Source organism: Athene cunicularia (assembly GCF_003259725.1).
Source record: "Athene cunicularia isolate RWA chromosome 1 unlocalized genomic scaffold, athCun1 chr1_part2, whole genome shotgun sequence".
Classification (NCBI taxonomy): domain Eukaryota; kingdom Metazoa; phylum Chordata; class Aves; order Strigiformes; family Strigidae; genus Athene; species Athene cunicularia.
Window position 1 is genome coordinate 19110714 of NW_020799092.1, and position 23912 is coordinate 19134625.

General features: G+C 44.5%; 1 protein-coding gene across 2 annotated transcripts in view; it reads left to right on the forward strand.

Moving 5' to 3' along the window:
• The window catches only part of STAB2 (stabilin 2), an 81566-nt gene extending 57702 nt beyond the window's left edge, over nt 1-23864 (forward strand). For both annotated transcript variants that reach the window (XM_026867927.1, XM_026867928.1), the window contains 23 exons: nt 860-943; nt 1044-1190; nt 1584-1709; nt 2053-2112; nt 2621-2797; nt 2880-2969; nt 3730-3876; nt 5099-5155; nt 5564-5687; nt 6676-6825; nt 8628-8732; nt 9116-9223; nt 9901-10094; nt 11148-11289; nt 11638-11771; nt 12863-13028; nt 13267-13373; nt 14006-14125; nt 14882-15040; nt 17086-17193; nt 19666-19794; nt 20879-20998; nt 21630-23864. In XM_026867927.1, coding sequence (XP_026723728.1) covers nt 860-943; nt 1044-1190; nt 1584-1709; nt 2053-2112; nt 2621-2797; nt 2880-2969; nt 3730-3876; nt 5099-5155; nt 5564-5687; nt 6676-6825; nt 8628-8732; nt 9116-9223; nt 9901-10094; nt 11148-11289; nt 11638-11771; nt 12863-13028; nt 13267-13373; nt 14006-14125; nt 14882-15040; nt 17086-17193; nt 19666-19794; nt 20879-20998; nt 21630-21680 — 2805 coding nt within the window. In that variant the 3' untranslated portion in view covers nt 21681-23864. The remainder of the gene's footprint in view (nt 1-859; nt 944-1043; nt 1191-1583; nt 1710-2052; nt 2113-2620; nt 2798-2879; nt 2970-3729; nt 3877-5098; nt 5156-5563; nt 5688-6675; nt 6826-8627; nt 8733-9115; nt 9224-9900; nt 10095-11147; nt 11290-11637; nt 11772-12862; nt 13029-13266; nt 13374-14005; nt 14126-14881; nt 15041-17085; nt 17194-19665; nt 19795-20878; nt 20999-21629) is intronic.
• The last annotated feature ends 48 nt before the right edge of the window (nt 23865-23912 follow it).

The following is a 23912-nucleotide window of genomic DNA, read 5'->3' on the forward strand; positions in this document are numbered from 1 at the left end:
GCTTTCACCCATTCACAGTCTGAGATCTTCCAGCACATCTCTCATGAACTGTGATGTGAGCAAATACCATCCCTCTTCTACCCTTGCTGCATTTCCAGACTGCGATGCTGTTTTCAGTTGCTCCTCAGAAACGCCACAGGATGCTCCTGTGTTGGTGGACAGCCAATGTGTACTGCCAGTTCTCACTGCTTTTTGGAGACTGGCAGTAGTAATCCTTTACCCTGAGCCTCATGGCAGCACAAATCTGTATACTGGTCTGCTGGCTCAAAGACTCATATTTTAGCTTTAATTATGCAACCATGGTAAACCGATTTCTTCCTATCACTTTAGCAGAGCTCTCTTCTTTAGTTTGTCAGTGGTGATTGCAAAGTGCCTGCATTACCCCAGGTCCATTTGTCCCTCTAACAGTAATTCATCTACTCCTGGGTAGAAGCAACCACGTAACAGCTAAATGCATGTACAAACACATGTATATACCCACTCTTGACTAAGTCAAGATGAAAGAGTTTATTCATCTTCCCTTGCCCAGGAGGGTGTAGCCTTCCTCCACCCTCCCTACACTTAGTAATGGTTGAGAGCTTTCCCTCTTCTCCTGTTCATTATTGCAGGGAAAATGGCAACTTGGCCATAAACCAAAATCTTCCATTTGATACCCATGGGCAGTGATGACAGGGCTGGGAAGGAGAGTGCACAGTGTACAAGAGTTTCTCTCACCCTTGCATTGCAGGGAAGTGAACCCAGCCTGCAACAGCAACAGGGCTGTGGGCACCACTTCCCAGTGAGCAGGGCTGTCCCCATCGCTGCATGATGTTATGCACATTAATGACTCATTACTGCTTTGTCCTCTTAAATTTGGCAGGCCTTGTCTATCAGAGATATTGCAGGCCCTGGCCCTTTCACTCTGTTCGTACCTCACACAGACGTACTAAACAACGACCCACGAGTAAGTAAGGTGGCCATAAGCTTTTGGTGAGCTGGCCATGAGCTTTTGGATTCAGACACCTTGCTCAACTGCTTCTCAACTCCTCCGCTTTCTGCTGTAGGTCAAGGACTGGATTGCCAAAGGAATGATGGCTCAAGTCCTCCGGTACCATATGGTGAGCTGTGCCAGTCTGCTGTACAGCGACCTGACAACAATCACCAACATCACCTCTCTCCAAGGGGACCCGATACACATCAGCTCCTCTCAGGTAACAGAGCATGAAAAGGCAAAGGACAAAACAATAAAACAGTCTGTTCTCATTCAGCTTTTTTTAAAACCTTAATGGTTCCCTTTACTCCTCAGTGCCCAAAAATAAATAGCATTAAAGGAAGGTTGCCCATTTAGCTGAAGTGTTCAGCACTTACCTGCTGTTCAGAGTGGAGTTGTACAGCCCTTGCTTTGACACAAGTTATTTAAGGCTCAGACTCTGGCTTTATGAGCATGATGAGAGTCTGAAAAACCAAAGGGCAATTTATTAAAACTGAAGCTACGGTTTGCTGCGGAGAAAGGATGGTCTGGGTTCATTATACCAAAGAAATTTGGCATCAGCCTCACCCTCCCACAAGGTTCCACAGAAAACGTGTTTTTATTGCCTTTCCAGAACTCGCTGGTTTTGAACAACAAAGCTGAAATTATACTCAGTGATGCCGTGGGCACAAATGGTGTGATCCATGTTATAAACCAAATTCTGGTGCCATCACATATGCAGGATTTCCCCCTTAAAAAGGTATGTGCAGCTCATTGCCATTCTCAACACAGGGGCTTTTCCACACTTACTGTTAGATATGTAAATCATGTAAGTCACAAAAAAAAATCACAGTGATACAGAAAAGACCTTATAGAAACATTGTTTGACACTGCTGAATAAGTTAAATGTTATATTTAAAATTCATCCTGGAGTTACAGTTATACTAAGAACACTATAAGAAGGTTTTCTGCGCAGGGCTTTTACAGTGGCACTGATTTTGTAACAAAAAGTGACTTACAGGGAAAAGCAAGCTAATATCTGCTTTTTTAAAAACCTATGTAACATATTTATCAGATAAATTACTAAATTCCTCTTTTTGTAGGAAAGCCTTAAGATTGTTGCAGCCAAACATGGATACATCCTATTCAGCAGTTTGCTAGAGGTAAGGACACAAGAGACAGCACCCATTGGGCAAAGGTTTTAAACACTTTTTTTTAAAAAAAAGCAAAAGCACAGACATGGCACATGGCATTACTAGCAGGATGGCGTTCAGTGGAGCCAAAGGGTTCACACAGTACATGACAACCCTGTTCATCACGTGGTTCCTCTCCCACAGAGGTGGGGGGAATGTCAAGCAGACCCACATCCACCTTTTCTCCCCACATTCAGCTCTGTCCTACCATATGTCATATTATGTGGCCAAAGTTTGACTCAGGTATGACTTGTTGAGCCATCAGCCTGGTTTTCAGTGGGCAGCCCTGGGTGATGAAGCGCTTCTGAGAATTCAGTCATGTAACTCAACTTGGGCAACTCAACTCAGGGTGTTTGCAGGCTGGTGACCAGGCAGCCCACAGGCCACTGCATCCCAGTTATACTAGACACTTACCCCATAGGGTCAATGTCGGTTTAGATGGAGCATTAATCCTGCCCAAATTTTTGGTATTTTGCAGAAAAACAACCTGCTTGGGCTGATCAATGATCCTATTCACAAACCCGTCACGCTCTTCTGGCCCACAGACACAGCTATCCGTGGGCTGCCACAGGAGCAGCAGGACTTCCTCTTCAAGAAGTCCAACACGGACAAGCTGGTGCAGTACCTCAAATTCCATGTTGTCCGCGATGCTGCGGTAAGCCCTTGATTTTTAGGAGCATTACCAAGGCCAAGACATGCAAACCCAGCCACGTGCATTTCCACCATTTCTTTCCCAGGTGTTGGCCTTCCAGCTTCCCCGCTCTACCTCATTGAAGACCCTGCAGGGCTCCAACCTCAGCGTTAGCTGTGGGGATAATGGGGATATCGTAAGTGTTCACCCTGCCAGCACACCTACCCCTTGTCCCTGCTGCAGGGTCCACTCATGCAGACCCCACTGTGCCTGCACATAACCCCCCAGAAAGGGTCAGTGGCACCAAAACTCAGTTAGTCTTCACCAGTCCATGCCAAGAGCCACAAAACCAGAGCAGCCACCCCAACAAATTCAGCAAACTAGACAGTTTGCAAGACTCTTGGAGCTGTCGTTTTCTGTGTTGTAAGATGTTATTTGTTCAAAACAGCTCTGTGTTACCTCAAAACTGAAATACTGACACATTTTAACTTCTGCAGTGAAATACACAATGGAAAACTATTCAGTGAACCTGGCTTTGACAGAAGCCCCATGAATGTAGCATCTCCATGAAAACTGGTTTGTAAACACTTCCAAGCTAAGATTGCACGTATGCATGCAGCCTGTTAAGCCAGAACCACACCATGTTTTTCTTTGCAAATGTATTGGATCACACCTGGCAAGCATCTGCCTCTGAAAACGTGACTGACACTAAATGTGCATAAGGTAAATCTGTAGACACAGGGCTGGCATACGCTGTCCCCTTCAGGAAAGGCAAAAGATCTGCCCATCTGTCATGTTACAGCATTCAGCTCTAGGTCCCCAGATTGGAGGGGAAGCTTTAAAAGACCAGAGGGAGGGTTATCTCTAACACTCATGCAAGACCTGGATTCAGCCTGGTCCCAAGGAAGACTGTCTCATGACTTGTCATGCCCCCCTCTCCCCATCCCATCTCTCAGGGCGCCCTTTTCCTGAATGACAGACAGTGTAAGATAGTGCAGCGGCAGCTGGAGTTTGATGGGGGCATCGCCTACGGCATCAACTGCCTGCTGACAGACCCCAGCCTAGGAGGACGTTGTGACAGCTTCTTTACCATGGATTTCATGGTGAGTCCCCTTTTTTGGTCCCTCACCCTGGCAAAGGCCCCAAAGGTCAAACTCTATCCTCACAGAGACCAGGGAAACACTCCCAAGCAGCTTTGGCACTACTGAGATTAAGTCCTGCCACTTCAGGCTGGCTTCACCTGCCCCTCTGGTTAGAGCTAAGATTGAGAAGCGCAGCACAACACCTGGAAAGTACACAACAGAAACCCTGTTTCCACACTAAGCACCACACAAGACAAGCAGTTTCAGTTAGGACCAGCTTAGCGAGCCCTGCCCTTCAGTAAGAACAGTACCTTACAAATGCAAGCATAAATTTGAGCAAGGACAGATCTTCCTATGGCACTTTTAAATTAATACAAATCCACACTATGAATTTGGTCATAGAGACTGCATTTACGAAGTTCCCAGAAGTTTACAAAAGAACAGTGTTGCTGTCCCAACTGCACAGGATATTGAGGACACAAGATAGAAAACTGCTTAGTCTATTAGCCAGACTCCTGGTTTCTCACATTTCTTGCTTTCACAGAAATATCCTTTAGCACACCTGAACAGGCACTGTTAGCGTGGACAAAGTTTCCTCTGTGAACCTTGATGCATCCCACAAGCAGGAAGTTTTGAAACCCATTTTTAATTGGTTTCAAGACCAAATTTACTTCACTTTAATTTGAATGTATGAAAAAATTACCTAGAAGTAAAAAAAATTCCATGTAGTCAGTCTTAAAAAAGTTTATTAGAATTTATATTTCACTTATAAAACCAACACTTGTGTGTATCCCATCTGCTCAAATTACCTTTTGTTTCATGATTTTGTTAAATGAAATAGATATCATTTCCTCAGATCTGTCCAGTGCTTCCTGAGAAGTAGCCATTTACCTCTACTCCAAATTAGACATCCAGACCTGATGCAGCCCATGTCAATATTTGTTTGAAGAATATCAACCGTTTATTTTCCCCTGCTTGTTTAAACCCAGAGCAAAGTTTCTTCTTCCAGAACTTATCAAAACTAATTTCTTGCATTTCATGGCACTAAATTAATGTGACTATTTTGATGTCATTCTCCTCTCTTCTTTCTCCAGAGTTATTATAATTTGTTTCAAGCATAAGCCTACATTCTTCTCTGCTCATTATTTGCTGCTCCCGTAAAACAGACTTTTTGTCCATATCAAATAGCCTTTTGTTACCATTATTTAAATATAATTTTTTTTTTTTCCATTTTGTACAACAGGGGCATTGTGTTAGCTGTTTCAGTAATTCTAAATGCCCTCCAGGGACAAAACCAAAGGTAATACATTAAAATCTTGCATTTAAGTAGTCTCAATGGCTCTTCTCTGTACTTCACACAAGCAAACTAGAATAAGTTGCTTTGGAAAAATAAAAAGAGAACCTTCAACAGTGAGACCACACTGTTAAGTGATGCCATAAAGCCTCCAGGAAAAAGCTGTCCCTGGGCAAACACCCAGACACTGTCTCACTGTAGCAAGTGCTTCGGTTGACTTGTAAGCACCATTGATGAGGTTGGGGGTCTGCTCTGCAAGTTGGGAATCAAAGAGGAGATGGGGACCTCACACCTGCACTCTTCACACATCACATTTTAATTCAGTGTACATCAGAAACTGATTTGAAGAAGAAACCCAAACCTCCACATACCATTCATCTTCCTGTGGTTTTCCCCCTCTCTGTGCTGGCTCAGGAAGGGATTCAGTGGTGCACGTACGAGTCTTACGGGCTGCGGAGGGATGGCTGCCGTAGGAACTGCTCCATGGTCATCCAGACAGCCAAGTGCTGCAAGGGCTACTTCGGGCCAGACTGCCAAGGTAGGAACCCCCCTCCCCAAACCCAGATGCATAGCACCCAGCAGGCTGAACTGTGAGAGCCAGGGTGGGGGCACGACAAGAGACCAGCCCCAAGGTGAGGGAACTCTATCGCAAGAGCTGAAGTAAACAGAAATTATTATTGCTTTGCCACTCCAAATAATCTCCTTTTTGTGTTTACAGCAAGTTTTAAACTCCATGCTAATGGCAAACTAAGTGAATGCTATGGAGAGTAAAGACTGTTCTGCTATAACCAAACCTAGCAGGTCTTAATCAGTGACCAGCTGAAAGTCCTTTCAACAAAAAAACAAACATCAGCTTGGCGGTAGTGACACTGGGACACACCAGACACATGGTGTATGAGTACCCAGCCACCCACAAGCACACACACCACTGGTGTAAGCTCAGAAATTGTAGCTTTAACCAGGTGTGAGACAGTTCTGGAAGCTTTAGCTCCAGCTATTTGTTAGCAGGCACTAATGAACTGTGTCATCCTTCACCTGCCAGCCCCACTGGGAACAGCACCAAGGCACCCCAGATCTGGGTTAAGACCTCTGCTGAAAGACAGGTCCGGGGATATAGCCCTGCTAGCTCACTCTGTCCAGATTTCACGTACAGACACAAGCAATTTTGACTGGCCCGTCCTGAGCTGCCCTTTGGTCTCACCGCAGCATCACCAGGTGCACAAGCAAGGCTGGATTTGGGCAGGGGCTGGGCAGTGCCGTTCCCTGCTGGGTCTGAAGGAGCAAGCACCCAGACCCAGGGCTGGAAGAGCCTACAACACCTTTCTGAGAGGCATTGTAAAAGCATGTCAAGGAATTTAGAGCACAAGGTTTGCACTCACAAGTGTCACAGCTGCTTTTACACGCCCCAACAGAGATGCATTTACAGGCCTTTCCCTGTTCAAGGATTTTTACAGAACAATAAATAACAGTGACAATGAATAAACACACTTGAGATAAACAACCACTTTTTTTTTTAAACCTTTCAGCTTGCCCAGGAGGCCCAGAGACCCCATGCAACAACCACGGGGCCTGTGATGATGGGTACAGTGGGACAGGAGAGTGTCACTGCAACAGCGGCTTCAACGGGACTTCGTGTGAGCTGTGCTTGCCAGGCAGATATGGCTCCAACTGCAGGCGTACGTTTACATTTTCTTTCCATGCTGTTGCCATATCACACCTAAACTTTTTTGTCAGTGATGGGTTAAGTAAACCAAGAAATGCTTCCTGCTTTCAACACCAACATTTTTCCTGAGTGCCTTCTGACAAGGAGGGATAGCACAAAGTCTCAGAAGGGAGGAGGAGAAGGCAGGGGGCAGAAGCTTACTTAGATTTCTCTGCAAGGCTCCTCCTATTCTGATATGGTACGTAAGTAACAGGGAATGGAGACAGAGCCTCTGTTAAGAAGCATTTTCAACTACAGCACAGCCTTCTCCCCCATCCCCATAAAGGGCTAGACAGCATTATAGCAGTGTGGTTCTTCAAGAATTGCAGGAGACCAAGGCCATGCACTACTGCTGCAGAAGATAAGAAAAAGGACACCGAGATGAAGGCAGTTTGTGAAGAGGGACAGCAGCCAAAAAACTGCTCACATAATTCAGTTTGCTGTGGTTTTAAATCTAAGCTAGGTGGAACCAGGATCAGTATCACCCTTTAAACTTAAATGTTTTCCCAACATAAAGCCTTCAGATGGGAAGCTACAACATTAACCCTTCCATCCTAACAGTGTGCAGCTGGAGTGCTCATGATGCACATATGGTGGGGTTTATAAGCTAGATATCCTCAGGGTGGAGGCAAGACACTAGGCTTGGATACCAGTGCTCAAGATATGCTTACCTGTAATTTATCAGTTTTATAACACAATATAGCATAAACTGTGAGTTGGTAGTCTGACCCAGATTGTGGTATTTAACAGAAAAAATGTTTTATAGCCTCTCTTCAACATATATTTATGTCAACCAAAAATTAGATAACCAGAGGGTGAAACTCCTTCTCAGCAGGACCAGGTCTTCACAGAATCAGTTTCCCCAATTCCACATTATTTTCCTCCCTAAACAATGATTTTTCAGAAAGAGGAATAAGGCAAGAAAGGGTGTTGCTTCATTACATTATAAAGCAGAGAGCTTTCAATAATTCCTTAAGAAGGTCTCAGCATGGACAGAAGGACAAGTTATTGAAGGGCTCAGAGTGGAAAAAAAGAAAAAAAAAAACACCAACAGATTAAATCAGTGCCTCATGCTTAAGTTTGCAGGCCATAGGGAGTAACACCCCATGTATAAAAGGAATTCAGAAGCCTTTAGTGATAAAAATATCTAAAACCTTAAAAATATATTTTTACAGCTAATTTTCACATTTTACAGCAAAGATCACTAACCTCATATTTGGTTTCCTTACTCAGACAGACCTTCTCCAAACCGTCTCTCCCTGCACATCGTCTCTCTGGCTAAAAGGCTTCCCCACACCCAGCAGCTGCTGCACATTAGGACATCATCAGGCTGGGTCTTCAGCTCAGCCATTAACACCTTCCCAACACAGTTCTTTGTGAAGTTTGCTACTCTACCGAAATGCAGATCAATACTCATTTTCATTATCAGAGGCACATTGAATGAATGCCAGTTATAAAATCATAGGATGACAGGATAATTCAGGTTGGAAGGGACCTTGGGAGGTCTCTAGTCCAACCCCCTGCTCAAATCAGGCTGTTCAGGGTTTTTCTTCTGGGGGCTTGCAAACCAAGGATGGAAAGTGCCCAACCGCTCTGAAGAGTCTGGCCCACTGCTTGATTGACCTCATGGTGAAAAAGCATAAGGTTAAATTATCTAAATAATTGTTAAATAATATTGTATCTAAACTGATGGTCTAGATGATGTTTCTCTAGGGAAAGATTTTCCCCTTTCCCAAAGGCAGCTCTCTAAGCAATCCCTCTGTGTTTCTTTTGCAGCCTGCGAATGCAAGACCAACGGGCAGTGTGACGAAGGATATTTGGGAACAGGACGCTGCTTCTGTGAAACAGGATGGACTGGCCGGCTATGTGAAACCAAGCTAGGTCTCTGCCTCCTCTTGCTACACTCCATCGCATGAAGCCACGGGTGGATAGCACTTGAAATTTACCAGAGGGTTTGTGTAGAGAAGAGAAAGAAAGGGTTAATAACGTCAGAAGTCCTCACTGAAGGCTAAGGGACTCTGAGCATGTCCCTTCACTTCCCTGTCTCCTCCTTTGTGAAAAGGGAATGTAAGTGTTTACCTGCCTGTGGAGGGGCTTTGGGCTACATGGGGGAAGATATCACCTGAGAGGTAAGCTGTCAAGAAAAAATTCTTAACAGGTTTTCCAGTTAGCAAGACTAGTACAAGGGCTTTTCTTTCTGCATGAAACAAGGGCATTGCAATATAAATAGCATCTTCACCCCAGCTCTTCTGCCTTCCCCACAGCTCTGCAGCCAGTGTGTTCCCCGAGCTGCTCTGCCAACGCTGTCTGCATGGAGAACAACACCTGTCAGTGCAAGCCGTTTTACAACGGGGATGGGATCACATGCACAGGTGAGCTCCCTCTTGCACAGCCGGCTGCAAGAAAGCAGGTGGTCCCCCTTTGCACATGTGCTTGCATGTAGTTACCATCCAGTATGAAATCTTGGCTATCAAACCTAAAACCTTCCACAGGCAGCAAGTGGAACAAATTTAGGACATATACAGATCAGTCTTTTTCTGAAGTAAGTGGTGGTTTCACGAGGCTTTAGCAAGCAGGAGTACGAGCAAGAAGCACACTTCAGTCAGATTTTGGAGACAGCAGGGTTTGCAGCAGTGTATAGTTTATGGATTTTCTTTGATGACCTTAGGCAAGGAAGTTCCCCGGTAACATCGCTGCAGAAAGAGTCCTTCTTTCTGAGCGAGGCGTCTCATGTCCCCCAAAGTCACCCTGGCCAAAGCAGAGTCCCCAAAAAACAGCTCTCTTGGGCTGCCAAAAGGTGAAGCAGAATCTCTGGGGAGTGGTGCCATGTTTCTTAAATCGCGGACATGCTGACCAGGGCTTCAGAGCCATCAAGTATAGCCTTTGCACAAGTTCTGGAATGCCTCAGAAAACTCAAACAATTTTTTTCCCCAAACAATTGTTCAAGTATTTTCAGTGTGCCTTAAAATTCTGGAGGTGGTTTGTCTTTGTGAAGAACATCCTCTTTAAAAGCAGACTTTACTCACCTGTTTGCTTTTCCCCCGTGCAGCTGCAGACCTTTGCAAACAAAACAACGGCGGGTGCCACAAGGCAGCTGAATGCACACAGCTCGGGCTAAAAGTCTTCTGCAACTGCCAGAAAGGATACAAAGGCGACGGCTTTACATGCCTTCCAATAAATCCTTGCGCCGATGGGTTCAACGGAGGCTGCCATGAGCATGCCATTTGCACTGTCATAGGACCTGTAAGTTGAATGATTTCAGTCACCAGCAGGGAAATTTGAGGCATTTCTTCCTGGTGCCAGCAGAAGTCTTTTCTCTGGCTGGATCACACTTCACACCTCACAAAGTCCCTCTTTTCCAAAACAACCTTTACATACCTCCAGCCTACATTCCACATCAGTTCAGTGTCCTTTCAGCTGTGGGATGAGAAGCAGTTTGATATCTTTTCTCTAGGGAAAGAGGTACCACAGCAGATGAGATATTTTGCATGTGTAATTTTTCTGTCCCCTTCTTAGCTCTCCTTAACTGGATATCCCTATTTGCAATAGGACTTGGTTGGATTGAAACTAAATATATTTTGGTAGCTAAACCTAGGGACAGCTGGGAGAATAGTGTCACTTGTTGGTTGGCCAGTCCCAGCTTAAAAAGCTCTGCAGCCACATGATACAAATTCCTTGGCTCACACGGTCCACATTCCTCAATGTTGTTGAGGAAAACTTGTGCTGGCGACTTGATCCAGCATTTGTCCTGGTGCTTTCAGGATCACCTGTCTGTTCCATTTTGGTGGCTTGCCTGATGTGTCTTCCAGGAGCTGTCTAGAAAAGCCTTGCCGCTACTCCGTTCCAGCTGCCAACCATTACAATCCCTGGATGTCACCAGCTCCTGCTTGGTTTCTAGTTCTCAATTTATTACTATCATTGGGCTGCTAAATTCCTTTCATGCTCCCATGGCCAGTCATTTAAATACAATTTTCATAGGTTTGCCATCCATTTTTGTTAATTATGTGTCATATAATTCTCCAATGCGTGTTATTAGCTTTGTGGATGGAATTATGCTTTGGTGTTAATTCAACAAAGCACCAAAGTGCAATGTGTAAATGTTTTGCTTAGAAGAACAAATGTCAGCATCAGAGTTTGTGGTCTGTTGAATCACAGTTGTTAGTAGCGACTTTCCTGTTTGTCCATTCCTGGCTATATCAAGTGAAATTTTTCCAACAGTTCAGAATGTTGCTTGAAATACCACTTTTATGTCAGCTAAGTACTTGGCTTGGCCTTTTTTATTCTCTCTCTGACCAGGACAAACGCAAGTGCGAGTGTAAAAATAACTACATTGGTGATGGGCTGAACTGCTCGGTGATGCAACTTCCTCTTGACCGCTGCTTGCAAGACAACGGGCAGTGCCACCCTGATGCTGACTGTGCCGATCTCCACTTCCAAGGTGAGGAAGGCACTGTGTACACCCAGGACAGGGTGCCAACATCCTCATCCCTGTGCCACTGCACTGGGGTGGCCAGGATCCTTGTGTCTGTAAGCTCACTCAGTCCTTTACCTATGTCCCATTGAAACAATTACAAGATTAAAGTTATAACATGTGTTTACAGACTTTGTGATACCAGATTTATGAAGCGACAGATGAGGGCATTCCAGGTAGAAATGCTGCCCTTAAGGGTTCAATCTGTCCTAACCACATGTCACAGAATTCACGGTTATTTGTATGGCACAGTGGACTCTGCATCCAGACATGGAAACCCCTTCAGGAAGAGCTGGTTCTTCTCTCTCTTTGCAGATACCACCGTTGGGGTTTTCCACTTACGGTCCCCACAAGGGCAGTACAAAATGACTTATGAGAAGGCAAAGGAGGCCTGTGCCAACGAGTCAGCCACCATCGCTACGTATAACCAGCTGCTGTACGCGCAGAAGGTGAGGGAGTGTCACTGATGGAGGAGATACCCAGCTGCAGCGTAAATGGGGAGGGAGGAGCCAGGGGGCTCCTCTGTGCTAACATGTACCATTTTCCCTCCTTTCCTAACCCCCTGCCCCAGGGTATGTTTAGCTGGGAGCAGTTTTCAGACTGTGTATTGATTTCATGCCTGCTCATACAGCACTGAAACCAGTTGCCAAGTTCTTTATTCTAGTGATACTGGGGTGAAATGGTAGTCAGACTTACAGAGGGTTTTCACAGGGGTTTTCATTATTAGCACTTCTTAAAGAAGTGTACACTTCAGAATTATGCCTAATTTATTTTTTTTAATGTACAGCTCCAGGAATCTTATCCCCAAATGTTGTTAATTTAGCAGACCCATTTCCATATTCTTTTTCCTGAGTATGTTACAAACAATGCATGGCTGACATCAGTAGGATGAGCATCACACCTTGGGTTTGTAAAACTTGTTTTAGCAGAATGGGTCAGAAAGATGGTTCACCATTTAGAGACAGCGTTAGCAAAATGTGAGGCTGAGCCACAGCCAGCTCATAAACCTCCTTCTGCTGCCTGAGGAGAGTCAGACTGCAGCCACAGCTGCAGATTTCCTGTGCCCCATCGTCTAAATGTTTTCCTCAAAGCTGCAGTCAGCAGTGGGGCTGGCTCCAGCGCTTCTGGGGACTTATTTTCTGTGTTGAGCTGGTTTGTCAACCCTTCCCATGCTGCCAAAAGATGGGTTGACACACAGTGGGACTGTACATTCCCCTTAGCTTTCACAACCACCTCTGCTCCTGCTGGCTTTGGGCTCAGGGAAGCTTTTCCCAGGAAAGGCTCCTTTAGTCCATACAGGGAGCCACTGACTTTCAGAGGAACCCCTGTCCCTGCATCCCCTTGTCACTGAGTTCAGCACAGGGCAGGCTGCAGGATATGCAGGACAGATGGATGGACAGAGCTCCCTCAGACCGAGTGCCAGCAGGTCAGGCGCTGCCTAAGCACCCTGGTGAGATTGTTCATTTCATTCACAGCACCCCAGCCCCACCACTCAGCCCTTCCCCCTGTGTTTTTTCCCTTATGGCTGTGCTGACTTCAGGCGAGGTACCACCTGTGCGCTGCTGGCTGGCTAGACAGCGAAAGAGTGGGCTACCCAACTGCCTTCTCCTCCCCAAACTGCGGCTCCGGGTACGTTGGCATTGTGGACTATGGGAGAAGAGTCAACCTGAGTGAAACCTGGGACGTCTTCTGCTATAGGGAGAAAGGTAAGAGGGTCCTTTGCTGCATCCCTCTGTGCAAAGGGGAGCAGCAGCCCAGATTTCAGTTCCTTTGGTCAGCCACAGGCTGTTAGGTAACACTTCAAGAGACTCTACCTCTTTTTAACTTTAAAAAACAAACAAAAAAAATTGATTGCCTGCAAGTTGTTTTTCAGGCACAGGACAGCCTAAAGCTTTCTACCAAAGGGTGTTTTCCCACACAGCTATCTGTGTTTGTACCTTCCAGAGGTGAACTGCACCTGCAAGCCAGGCTACGTGGGGGACGGCTTCTCCTGCAGCGGGAACTTGCTGCAAGTGCTGATGTCCTTCCCAACGCTGACAAACTTCTTGTCGGTACGGCCCACAGCTGACACACTGCCCGGTTGGGTGAGCAGAGCAAAGCAGGTTCTGCCACCAAGTTGTATCTGTGTTTGCTTTACTAGCAGGTAACAACACCACACCAGCAAAGCAAGGTGGAGTGGTCTTAATTCTGCACCGTCAACGATCAGAACTTAGTTGCTATTTTTTTAATGACTTGCTGCAAAGAGGTTTTGGAGTTTTTTTGGAAATGAAATTCTACTGCAGCTTTAGCTTAAAGAGGATTCTGGGCACAACTGCTGTGAGGCTTTCTAAGCATCACAGGGAACATAGTGCTTTTTGGTAATTTCATTGAGTTGCTGCTGAGGAATAAGGCAAAGCATTAAGAGGGTCCCTTTCTTGCCACTCCTCAGAAAGGCATTACATGTGTTAGGACCCCCACAGGCAGCAAGGGCTCAATTCCTGCAAGTCAGTTTAAGATGTGCTCACCAAAACGCAGCTAAAACTGGGTTTTGAGTAGAAACTACTTCTGTAATGCCACTCCAGAGTTACTTCGTGGCCATTAATAGAAAACTTCTTTGTTGTTATTTATACAGTCTCATCATTTCAGCTCCCCACACAGGAGCTCACAATTGCTCTTTAGTAAAGCTAGATTTGTTTCTGCCTAGGACGTCATGGCTTACTCCAACAGCTCTAGGAAGGGGAGAGAGTTCCTGCGGTACCTCACAGACCTGTCAGTGCACGCCACTCTCTTTGCTCCAAACGACAATGGGTTAAGCGAAAATGAGGTCAGGGTTTTTTTCTTTTTTCCTTCTTGTTTTAATAAAACTTCTTAAACAGTCACTATGGGTTTCTGTATCCCAGTGAAAGCTTAAAAAAACCCTAATAATCTTAGTATGATGTGACTTCTGTGTAACCCTATGTAGTTTAAACTGTGCTTCTGAAAGAGGCGAGTTCATCATTTCCATTTCTTTTCCATAGTTAGGAGTGTAAGGTTATCGAGTGTTTGAGTCACTACAGAGACTTTTCCATCATGGATTTTAGTTACCCAGTTATACAAGAGTCTACCTGAAATGAAGCCTTCTCTGACTTACTGACATCAAGCACAGTTATCTGAAGAAAGCAGTGCACAGCTTTGGTACTTCCCACAAATACATTCAAGACATCTGTTTCTGGCTTCATTTCTGTGCTTATCCCTTCCTTCCTTCAAACATTGTCTCAAACAATTCAAATGGGTTTATGTCCTGGTTTGCATCTTCAAGGTGTTTTGAATATCGCTGGGGCTCATCACTTGGGGTCATCAAAGAAAATAGTAAAACCCTTTGTCCCCCCAGAATCAAGGTGCTGCCTGCTGCAGGCAGCCATCAGAGGCCAGTGGATACCACTGTTGGCATCCAAATTTCCCAGCAGCCTCTACCCCATATTGCACATGCTGCAGCATTAATAGCAAAGAGGGAAAAAAGTCACAGGCGCTTAGCCTACTAGTTAATCCAGAGGATTAATGAGATCAGTTAACGTGCCTTGTATTTTGCTCTCATTTACAGACACTTTCTGGGCGAGACATTGAATATCATTTATCTAATGCCAGCATAATGTTTTATGAGGACTTAACCAACGGAACCACTCTTCTAACTCGTCTAGGGGAAAAACTTCTCATTACAAACCCCAAGGGCCAGGAACATCACGCCCCCACTACTCAACAGGTACCTTTATAATAAATCTCCCATTTTCATGCTTTCCCCCCCCTTATTCCATACCCTGTAAGAAGCGACACATGGATCCAGAGAGCAATTCAGTGGGGTTGTAGTGGGCAGCAATAAGGGGCTGACTTCAGAAGGTTCTTTCCTGCCCAGAGACTGCACGATAGCAGCTGGTGAGATGCAAATTTACAGGTTTGCAAATGTCCAAACTCTGACTCAAAGGAAGCTGTTCAGGTGGCCCGCAGGAATGGCAGGATGGGGATAGGGGCTTGATTCAACTCTCCTCTGAGCCTGGCAGGATTACGGCAGATGGCAGTGCAATAGGAGCAGAGATGAGAGCAGCAGTTTATCATTAAGGAGATGCCATCAGAGCAAAAGCAGACAAAACGGGCTTGCATTTTTTATTATTATTTCAGTGGGTTTTAAATGCAAATCATTTTTGCAAATGGAAAGTACCCTTTGAAAGCACACCCAACTTCTCATTTTTTATTAGGAAAATACTTCCTAGGCTTTTAAAATGACCTCTGTGACAGCAACCCCTTAAGACTGAGGTTGGGACTCTACTGCAGGTATAACTGTATAACTGAATATGAAAATAAGGAACACTGTGTCTGTGGGTTTGAAGTTTAAACGTGCTCTAGCCCATGGCACTAGACCCATGGAAAGTTGAGTGCCCAAGATGGTGTTTGGGGGGATTTTCACAGACACCAACAAGAAGAAAATAGATGCTGCGGGAAAAGGTGCACGAATGACTCATCTGTTGTCTTTGCTCCCTTCTTCCTTCTCCTTTAAGGAGAAACTCCTTTGGTATGAGAATTGCCATTTATATTTTTAAAACCTATACTACAAACCCAGTAATTCCATTAATAAAGTGTATCCTCATGAGCACCAGCACAAGGCTTACCTGTATCACTCATTAGCATGCCAGGAGCTCTTCTGGATCACTTTGATCTGGTATTTGAGTTAGAAGAAAAAAAATCCTCCTTGCTTCAAAAGCTGCCATGGGGAAGCTCTGAGCCTATTAACACAAATCATGCTCCTGCCCTTTAAAGCTGGTTGGAAATGTGTTGCTTTTCTTCCTCCCTGGAGGAACTGAGCAAACCCTTGGTTCCCCCTGCTGCAGTTAAAGCTCGGCTATGTGCCAGGAGGGGAAGGAGAGGTGGCAGCCTCTTTCCACACATGCTCCAGGCAGCCAAACACCCCCCTGTCCCAGCACAGCAGGCCAGAGCCCACCAGCTTTCCCCAGAACCCTGGCAGGGCAGCGCAGGGGTGAGGGAGGACAGAGCCTGACTGCCATGTGGCTCTGCAGTGCCACCCCAGCGGAGCCCCTTCCTCCCTGGGCACAGAAAGCCAGCCATGTGCTCCAGCAGCAGCATGCCGCCCCGTGCCAGGGTAAGAGCAGGCAGCAGCTCCTGGTTCTGCTCACCGAGGAGAAACCCGTGTGCTAGGATGCAATGTAAAGCAGAGTTCTCAATGGCGCGGATGCCCGTGAATACACCCTCCCAAAACACAGACACAGGCTGGAGAGACTCGGAGTCAGCCCAAAGCAGTCAAGGAGTCCCATTATCAACAGAGTTTAGAGAAGTGTTGGGGTGGCAATGACTGATCCCATCTCTATCCCTTCCTAATAAGCTGCCCAATGGAACCACCTTCCAGTTCACAGATGCTAGGCCACCAAAAAAAACTGTGGTCAGCAGCTCCCTGTCAGTGCTGACCCAGCAAATTCAGCACAGCAAGCAGCTGTAACAGAGGCAGGCTGGAGGCTGCCTGGCCATCAGGAGTAACAGCACTCCTAGACAGAGCTTGGCAATGGCCCCAACATCACAAAAAACAGATAAAGAAATGCCTGAAGGCAATATACAGGTAATGCAGGAGAGCCATGACCAGCCTGGGGCCATCCCAGGCTGATGGCCAGGGAGGCAGCAGTGTCAACTGCCATGTGATTTTTCTCTGTGTGTCAGTAACTGACATGGGGAAATCGTCTCAAGGTTTCAGTCCCAAAGGGAGCAGGGTCAAAGCTCCTCTGTCACTGCTCTTCCTCCTGGCAGGGCGAGATCAGATACGTAGACGGAAGTGCTATTGTTGAGTGGGATATAATTGCTTCCAACGGGATTATCCACATTATTTCAGAACCTTTAAAGGCTCCACCAGCACATGTAAGTAGATAGTGATTTATTTTTTTGGGGGGTGCTGGGAGGTGGCTGTGGCTTATGTCATCTCAAACTCATTATGGACATTCATATATTCCCAGTGTAACCCCCATGTATGCAGGTTTGGTTTAATTTTCTTTCAAAATAACCTTTTAAAAGTTGAGAACAAGGAGCCAGTAAAGCTTGTTAAAAACGTTTCTGTCTAAACAAGTTCTTCCCACATTTATTTTATATAAATAAAAGCTCCATTTTTGTATATAAATGGAGCTTTTATTTTATATAAATAAAAGCTCATCTTTGTAAGGGAGCTTTTATAAAGCTCCATTTCAATTCTTCCAAAAAGATTTTTCAAGCTTCTGAGGAAAAGTTTTAACTCCGGGCTTTGCATTCATTCCTATCCAAAACAACAAGGTGTTTTCAAAATAGAGATATTTTGCCTCCATGAATTCCTGCAGTGGTCTGTCCCAGTTATCCAGTTCTCTCTCCCATTAGAAAGGCCAAACCAAACTGCGTGGCAGTACAGCACCGTTCAGAAAGGGGTGCTGTCCTTTCCACGGAGGAAAGTCGAGTTAGCAGCTACACTGCTTCAAGCTGGAACCAAAATGGTTCAGGGCCCAGCAGCAGACAGGGAGGAACATCGCTCTGTTTATTTCCCACCAGCAAAGTTTACTGCTTTGTATGAAAGCCAGAAAAAAAACATTTTGTTCACCTGCAGTGCAACTGGGATGTTTCACAAAAGTGATTGCTGCTGTCCCGGAGAGGTGTGCAGCAAGCACCATTTTTTCCAGTACAAAATGTTTTCCTTAATGAAGTAGGTGTTCGGATGTGCAGCGTTGGTGCTCCCCAGCTCCGTTCCACGCAGGGTACTCTGACAGCCCAACACAGGCTCAAGCTGACATTGCAAGAAGACTCACCACTTATTTAATCTGAAAAATTTCCCATCGGGGTAAACTCATTCTGATCTTTCTCTGTGGGCTGGAGGCAGCTCACTCATGTTCACAGCCCATCCATCCCAGCTCTGATTTCAGAAGCAGCCAACCAGCTGCCTCCTTGGTCCACAAGATTAATCCTATAGACACCCTATTTCTCACCTTCATTTTGTACAGAGCAACCCTTTTCTCCTTTACAAACCAGGCTTCTTGTTCCTAGAAGCTCAATAACATGCCTGCACAACCACAGTTCGCAAAAATCCCTTGCAGCCTACAACCCTCAGAAGTAGGAGGAGATTACACACTTGGGTAAAGGCATAAATTACTGTCTGAAAATGATTCAAGATAATAGGCAATTTTTGTCAGTCAACAGCAGCATGATATTACAGATGTCCAATTACACCATGTAAATTAGTTTGTTTTCTAGAAAACTAAATGAAGAGAGCACATCTATTAAGAAAACAATGTGAATATTTTTGCAAGGGTAAGTTTAATAATTAGTTTCTTAGGCAGGAGGCCACAGAGATAAGACATCCCATGGAAAAGCAAGAGTAACAGCATACGAGTCTTCTATCCATTTCCAGACACCTCCTAACCTCCTGGATTGCCAAAGAGCACAGCGTTTTGGGGAGAGACTGTAGCCTGAGTCACTGCATGCCCTGGGATCCCTCAAACTTATTGTTAACCCCAAACTGCTGGTCACCTTCATGATACCAGTCTATCAGGCCACAGATCTGCAGAAGGCAAACCAAAGTCAGAGTGTGGAGGCTTTATTCCCCTTTAGATTAAATCCAGGTCACGTGTGAATTTCTTTCAGTCTTTCACCTACATCTTTATTAATTTAGTTATAAAATATTATATACAGTTACCTGGATTAGCACTTTACCTGGTTGAACAAAGAATGATTTCAGGTTAAAGGCATTGAACGTTTTGGGGCAAAATGACCTACAGAAGGCGCTGGCAGAGCCCAGCCCTGCACCCACTCTGCAGAGGCTGGCAGTCCCTCTAACCAGCCATGAGATGGGCCTCATCTCAGATGTGTTTTGGTTTAAGCCCTGGTAAGCAGGGCTGAGGATGGTGTGGCTGCCAATAGCTGGCAGTAACCAACACCTCCCCAGTGCAAAAAGCACTGGGGAATAAGCTTGAACCCATGCAAAGCCCTCTAGGATTTGTAGCACACATTTCCAAAGCACTTAAAGGAATTTGGTACCCATTTCTCTTCATCAGGCCAGTGAGGATTGTAGCCTCTATTGCTGCTTTGAAAAACCTGACCAGAAAAGGTCATTTATGCATCCTCTGTAATGTCAAAAACATAAACAATATGAAGCTGTACTAGAGGCAATGTCCAGTACCCCCAAAAAATCTAGCCTGTAATCACTATCAAAAGGCCACGTTTAACTGTCTCTAGGGAACATGCACCAGGAAAGCCAAGCACAAAAGCAGATCAGGACTAGGGCATATCTCAACAGGACACTGTGTGTGCTCAGGCGCTGGAAGGTGGGTGACCCACACCCACCCATACCTTGGTCACCCTCTCTCTTGCTTGCAGGCTCCTCTCCATGCTGGTACCGGGACAGGAATATTCTTTGGCATCTTCCTGGTTACTGGAGTTGTGGCTTTTATTGGATATTCTTACCTCAGGTTCAAGAAGAGAAACACAGGCTTCCAACACTTCAAGGTAGGCAGCAGAGGGGCAGCACTTCCCCAGACCCACCGCCACCTCCCAAACTCAGCCTCCAGTTTCTCCTTGCACTTTAAATGACAGACATCCCTGATCACTTCCCACTTGAACTGTTCAGACTAAGACACAAAGTTTGGGCATGAGCTTACATTTGCCTACTGCTCCCCCAGACCTCTCCCACACAGGTACCCAACGGGCTTCTACTCTTGCAGACACTTCCAACACCAAGGGCTGGCCTAAAGATTATTTAGCTACACAGCACCAGTGCAGAAGCCTTTGCCTCACCAAAAAGCTCACCTTTAGGGAAGGAGGTAATTACAACCCCTGAAAGGGCACCCACTCTTCCCCCTCCTCCATGGCATTGCTAATAATTTTGCTGCTCTGGAGGTTGAAATCTTTGATTGGAAACGGTTAGATTCAAAAGACAAGCAAATTGAAATGATTGCAGGATTGAAAACTGCAAATTTTTAAACTGATGCACTCTCGTGCTTGCTTTCTCTTAACTAACTTTGCTAGCCTCACATAGTATCATGATGATGCGAAACCAGCCAGCAACAGCCAAACTACTCTGAGAGGAGGCATGACAAACAAAAATGTTGCAAAATACAAAAGAATCAGTCCAAAAGAGTGTACCTTGAAGTAACCAGAAATCCCTTCCTATTCTAGCTCCTGCACATAATGTGAATTGTCATCTAGAAACAAAAAACAGGAGCCATAAGCTAGGGGAAACTCTTGTGGTTTTAGATAGTTGGAATGAGAGCGCTTGGGACCAACCAGGGACCTTTTACCCCAGGCACAATATCAGGGCAACACTTCCTCTAATGATCTTTGCTGATAATTAAAAATAGTAAGGGAGAGGGGAAAAAAAAAAAAACAAAACAAAAAAACAAAAACAACACATGAACATGTTAAGTGACCTGAGATGATACAACAACCCAGAACACAGTCGTGCCCAGAGACAGTGGTTTAGATGATACTCAGTTCAGTCACAACACTGCACCAGCGGGTAGTGAAGCATAAATGCCCTGCTTAATGTGCTGTAGAAGATGGATTTTAAGGAGGTTTGTGTGATTTTGTGTAGTCAAAAGATGACACTGACGTAACGCCACTGGACAAGTCACGGCCTTCAAATATCAGCAACCCCTCGTATGAAAGTTCTTCTGAAGTGACTCCACCAGAACCTACTTACGATCTTTTCTCAGTAAGTGTTAATTTTGATTGGAGACACAGCTAAAATAACAGTTAGAGGGAATGACTTTATGAAAGGAAAATGTCTAGTTGGAAAAAAATAAACATTAATTTGGGAAAACACCATTCCTGGCTTTCCTGTGTCACCACTGCCAGAAATTGGATACCTCACTGGTAGCAAAATCAAGGCTGTGATCTACAGCTGTATCTCAAGTCTACCTTCAAAGAGTGATGTATTAAATTGGTCTTCAAATCCTACTGGATGCCAGCAACATATCTATACAAACATAAAAAGCCTTCTGATTTTGTCTTCCCTTTCTACTTGCTGCAAATTTAGCTAAGTGCCATGCCAGCACTCCAAAGAATCTGAAACACAACAGGAAAAGGGCTGGGAATCAAGGGAAGAAAAGGTTGAGTGAAGCCAGGGTATCTGAATAGCTGCAGTGGTCTAATTTAGCAAGACCCTTATGTACATGCAGAGTCTAAAATCAAAATAAGGCTTTTTGCATCGAGTAAAAAGATTTGTTTGGTGCAAAAATGTGAGGTGCAAACTCTGCCATCTGCATGGACAAATTTGCCAAAAAGTTACTTTCATTTCTTAACACAATATTTAAGTCTGATTTTCTTTTTCTTCTGTTTTATAGGATTCAGATGACCAGCAGCTTGTGATGAGTGGTCCTCATGATCAGAATTAAAGATTGAATTTGGCATTAGTCAATTATGAAACACATTTCAACTTACTGGGAAAAAAACAGCATCTACACATTTCAGGGAATAAAGTCTCATTACAAATTAAGAACCGAAAAAGCACAGCTTCGTTTAAGATGCAGTCTACGGAGTTCAGAGAGTTACCAACCTCAGAAGTGTTGGCTGTATCTGAGCAATACCAACTGTGAGTGCCAAATGCAAAACTGAGTCTCAACCAACCTTCAGAGAGGTGTCTGTCTGCTTCTGGGTAAAGTAGACTCTCACTAGCCTGATTTTTACTTGCTTTTACTCTCTTTACAGATTTTAAAATGCCTCAAATACACAAGGCTGCTAACTTGGCAAATATCCTAAATTTGCTAGCACTCCAGCTCTACAATTTCATTTTGGCTCAGTTACAACTACAACTGGCAAGTGTGAAACTGAACATGTGTTAAACCTGTATTTTTAAAGACTGAGGGGATTCTTTGCTAGTATACTTTCTTGTAAGGATTTCAGCAGCAGGAAACACAAATACCCTCTCCGCACCACTTGGTCCTCCACTCTTCCCTCCAACGACAGCATTTTGTTTACATCTCACCTCCCTGGACAAAGGGAAATACTATAGTAATTGTAGCAGCTTTAGCAAGGAATACAGGCGATACGAGAGCGTTCAAATAGCAATCAAGTTTTACTTGAGCCATCTTTGTGAAAAGTGGACAATGAAGATATAACCTCTCCATGTCATCTCCACATTCAGTTTTTTAGGTCTGAGAGGCGCAGAAGCTACCTGCTTATTCACACACAGTATTTTCACCAAGCACATTAACATTGCCTTTCAAGCAATGCACAGCAATAACAGCTGAAAATTTCACAGTACTATTAGAAGTGAATCAAACGTCACTTTGATTTGCTGTTGTTTCCTTCTCTCAAAACATTTAATATCACTGCAAATTGTGAGAACGCTATAGAAACCACAGAACAGCAAGAAAACAAAAATTTCCTGACTGGCAGCAGTAACATTCCCTTACAATATGCTTCCCGGTGTCCACCACACGTGGGGGGCAGGAGGGAAGGTGTCACTCCAGGGAAGTGGTAGTTACCTCTGAGAGCAACCCCAGGGTGCCTCCCATCAGAACAAGGCAGACAGGCACATCCAGGGCTGACACAGCTATCAGGCACAAGCAAGGGAATCTAATGTGCAAATGTGCCTGGGTGAAAGAAACAGGCTAAAGTAATTCCCCTAACTGCAGGGGACCCTGTAGGGCACATGCCTACCTGGTTTTACCTGTAAGATATCAAAAAAGCATAGAACACACATGGGGTTCCCCACAGAGGGGACCAGGAGATAAAGGGTTTTCCCCACAGTGTTTTGCATTAATACAACTACGTTTTTACCTTTTCCCCAGTCACCCAAAATACTAAGGCTCACAGGGACCAGGAGATAAAGTCCAAGCATTTATTTTTGTAATAATCATTACATATTTTTAATCACAAAAAGAAATTCCACAGTTCATTAAACTCTTCTTTTACTGACAGACTATTCTCCTCTGTATTTTTCATAGAACAGAATGAAAATTTCTTCTTATTTTGGTGTTCAAATGAACTATACTCCTAATATAAAGAGACATTGCCCTTTAAACATGCTCAAAAATTTATTTGAAATCAGTAACACGGTTAAAATAAGTAATGAAGAATGCACCAAGGTGAAATCATTACAAAAATCAAGACTTTTTTAAAAGTTAAAGAGCATTCTAGCACTGAAAAATAAATAATACCCTTTAAAATTCTCACTTAAATTCATATTATATATATTGGGGTGTTTCAAAGGAACATAACCCTCCCATAATTTTTTTTTCATGCAATGTTGTTTATTTCAAGAAGTCATGCAATATAAACAGGATTTTACTTCAGCTGGCTGCTGTAACATAGTTTTGTACAGAAGTTTGATTTGTAAGTTAAGAGAAAGGAAAGGGGAGAGGAGAAAATCATCTTGAAACAAAATGCATATTATGTGAATAGCAGCATCCAATCCAATTAAACTGCTCCTGCTTAACACAGGAAAATTAGGCAAACTGACTCCTAGCCAGCATTAGAAGAATAAACATTCCCAAGCTATAACCAACAAAACGTTGCCAAATTCAATAATGCAGAAGTGAGTAACACAATATTATTATCTGCTGATAGTAAGATAGAGAACATACAGTGGTTTGGGGTTTTGGGTTTTTTAAACAATGCATTGA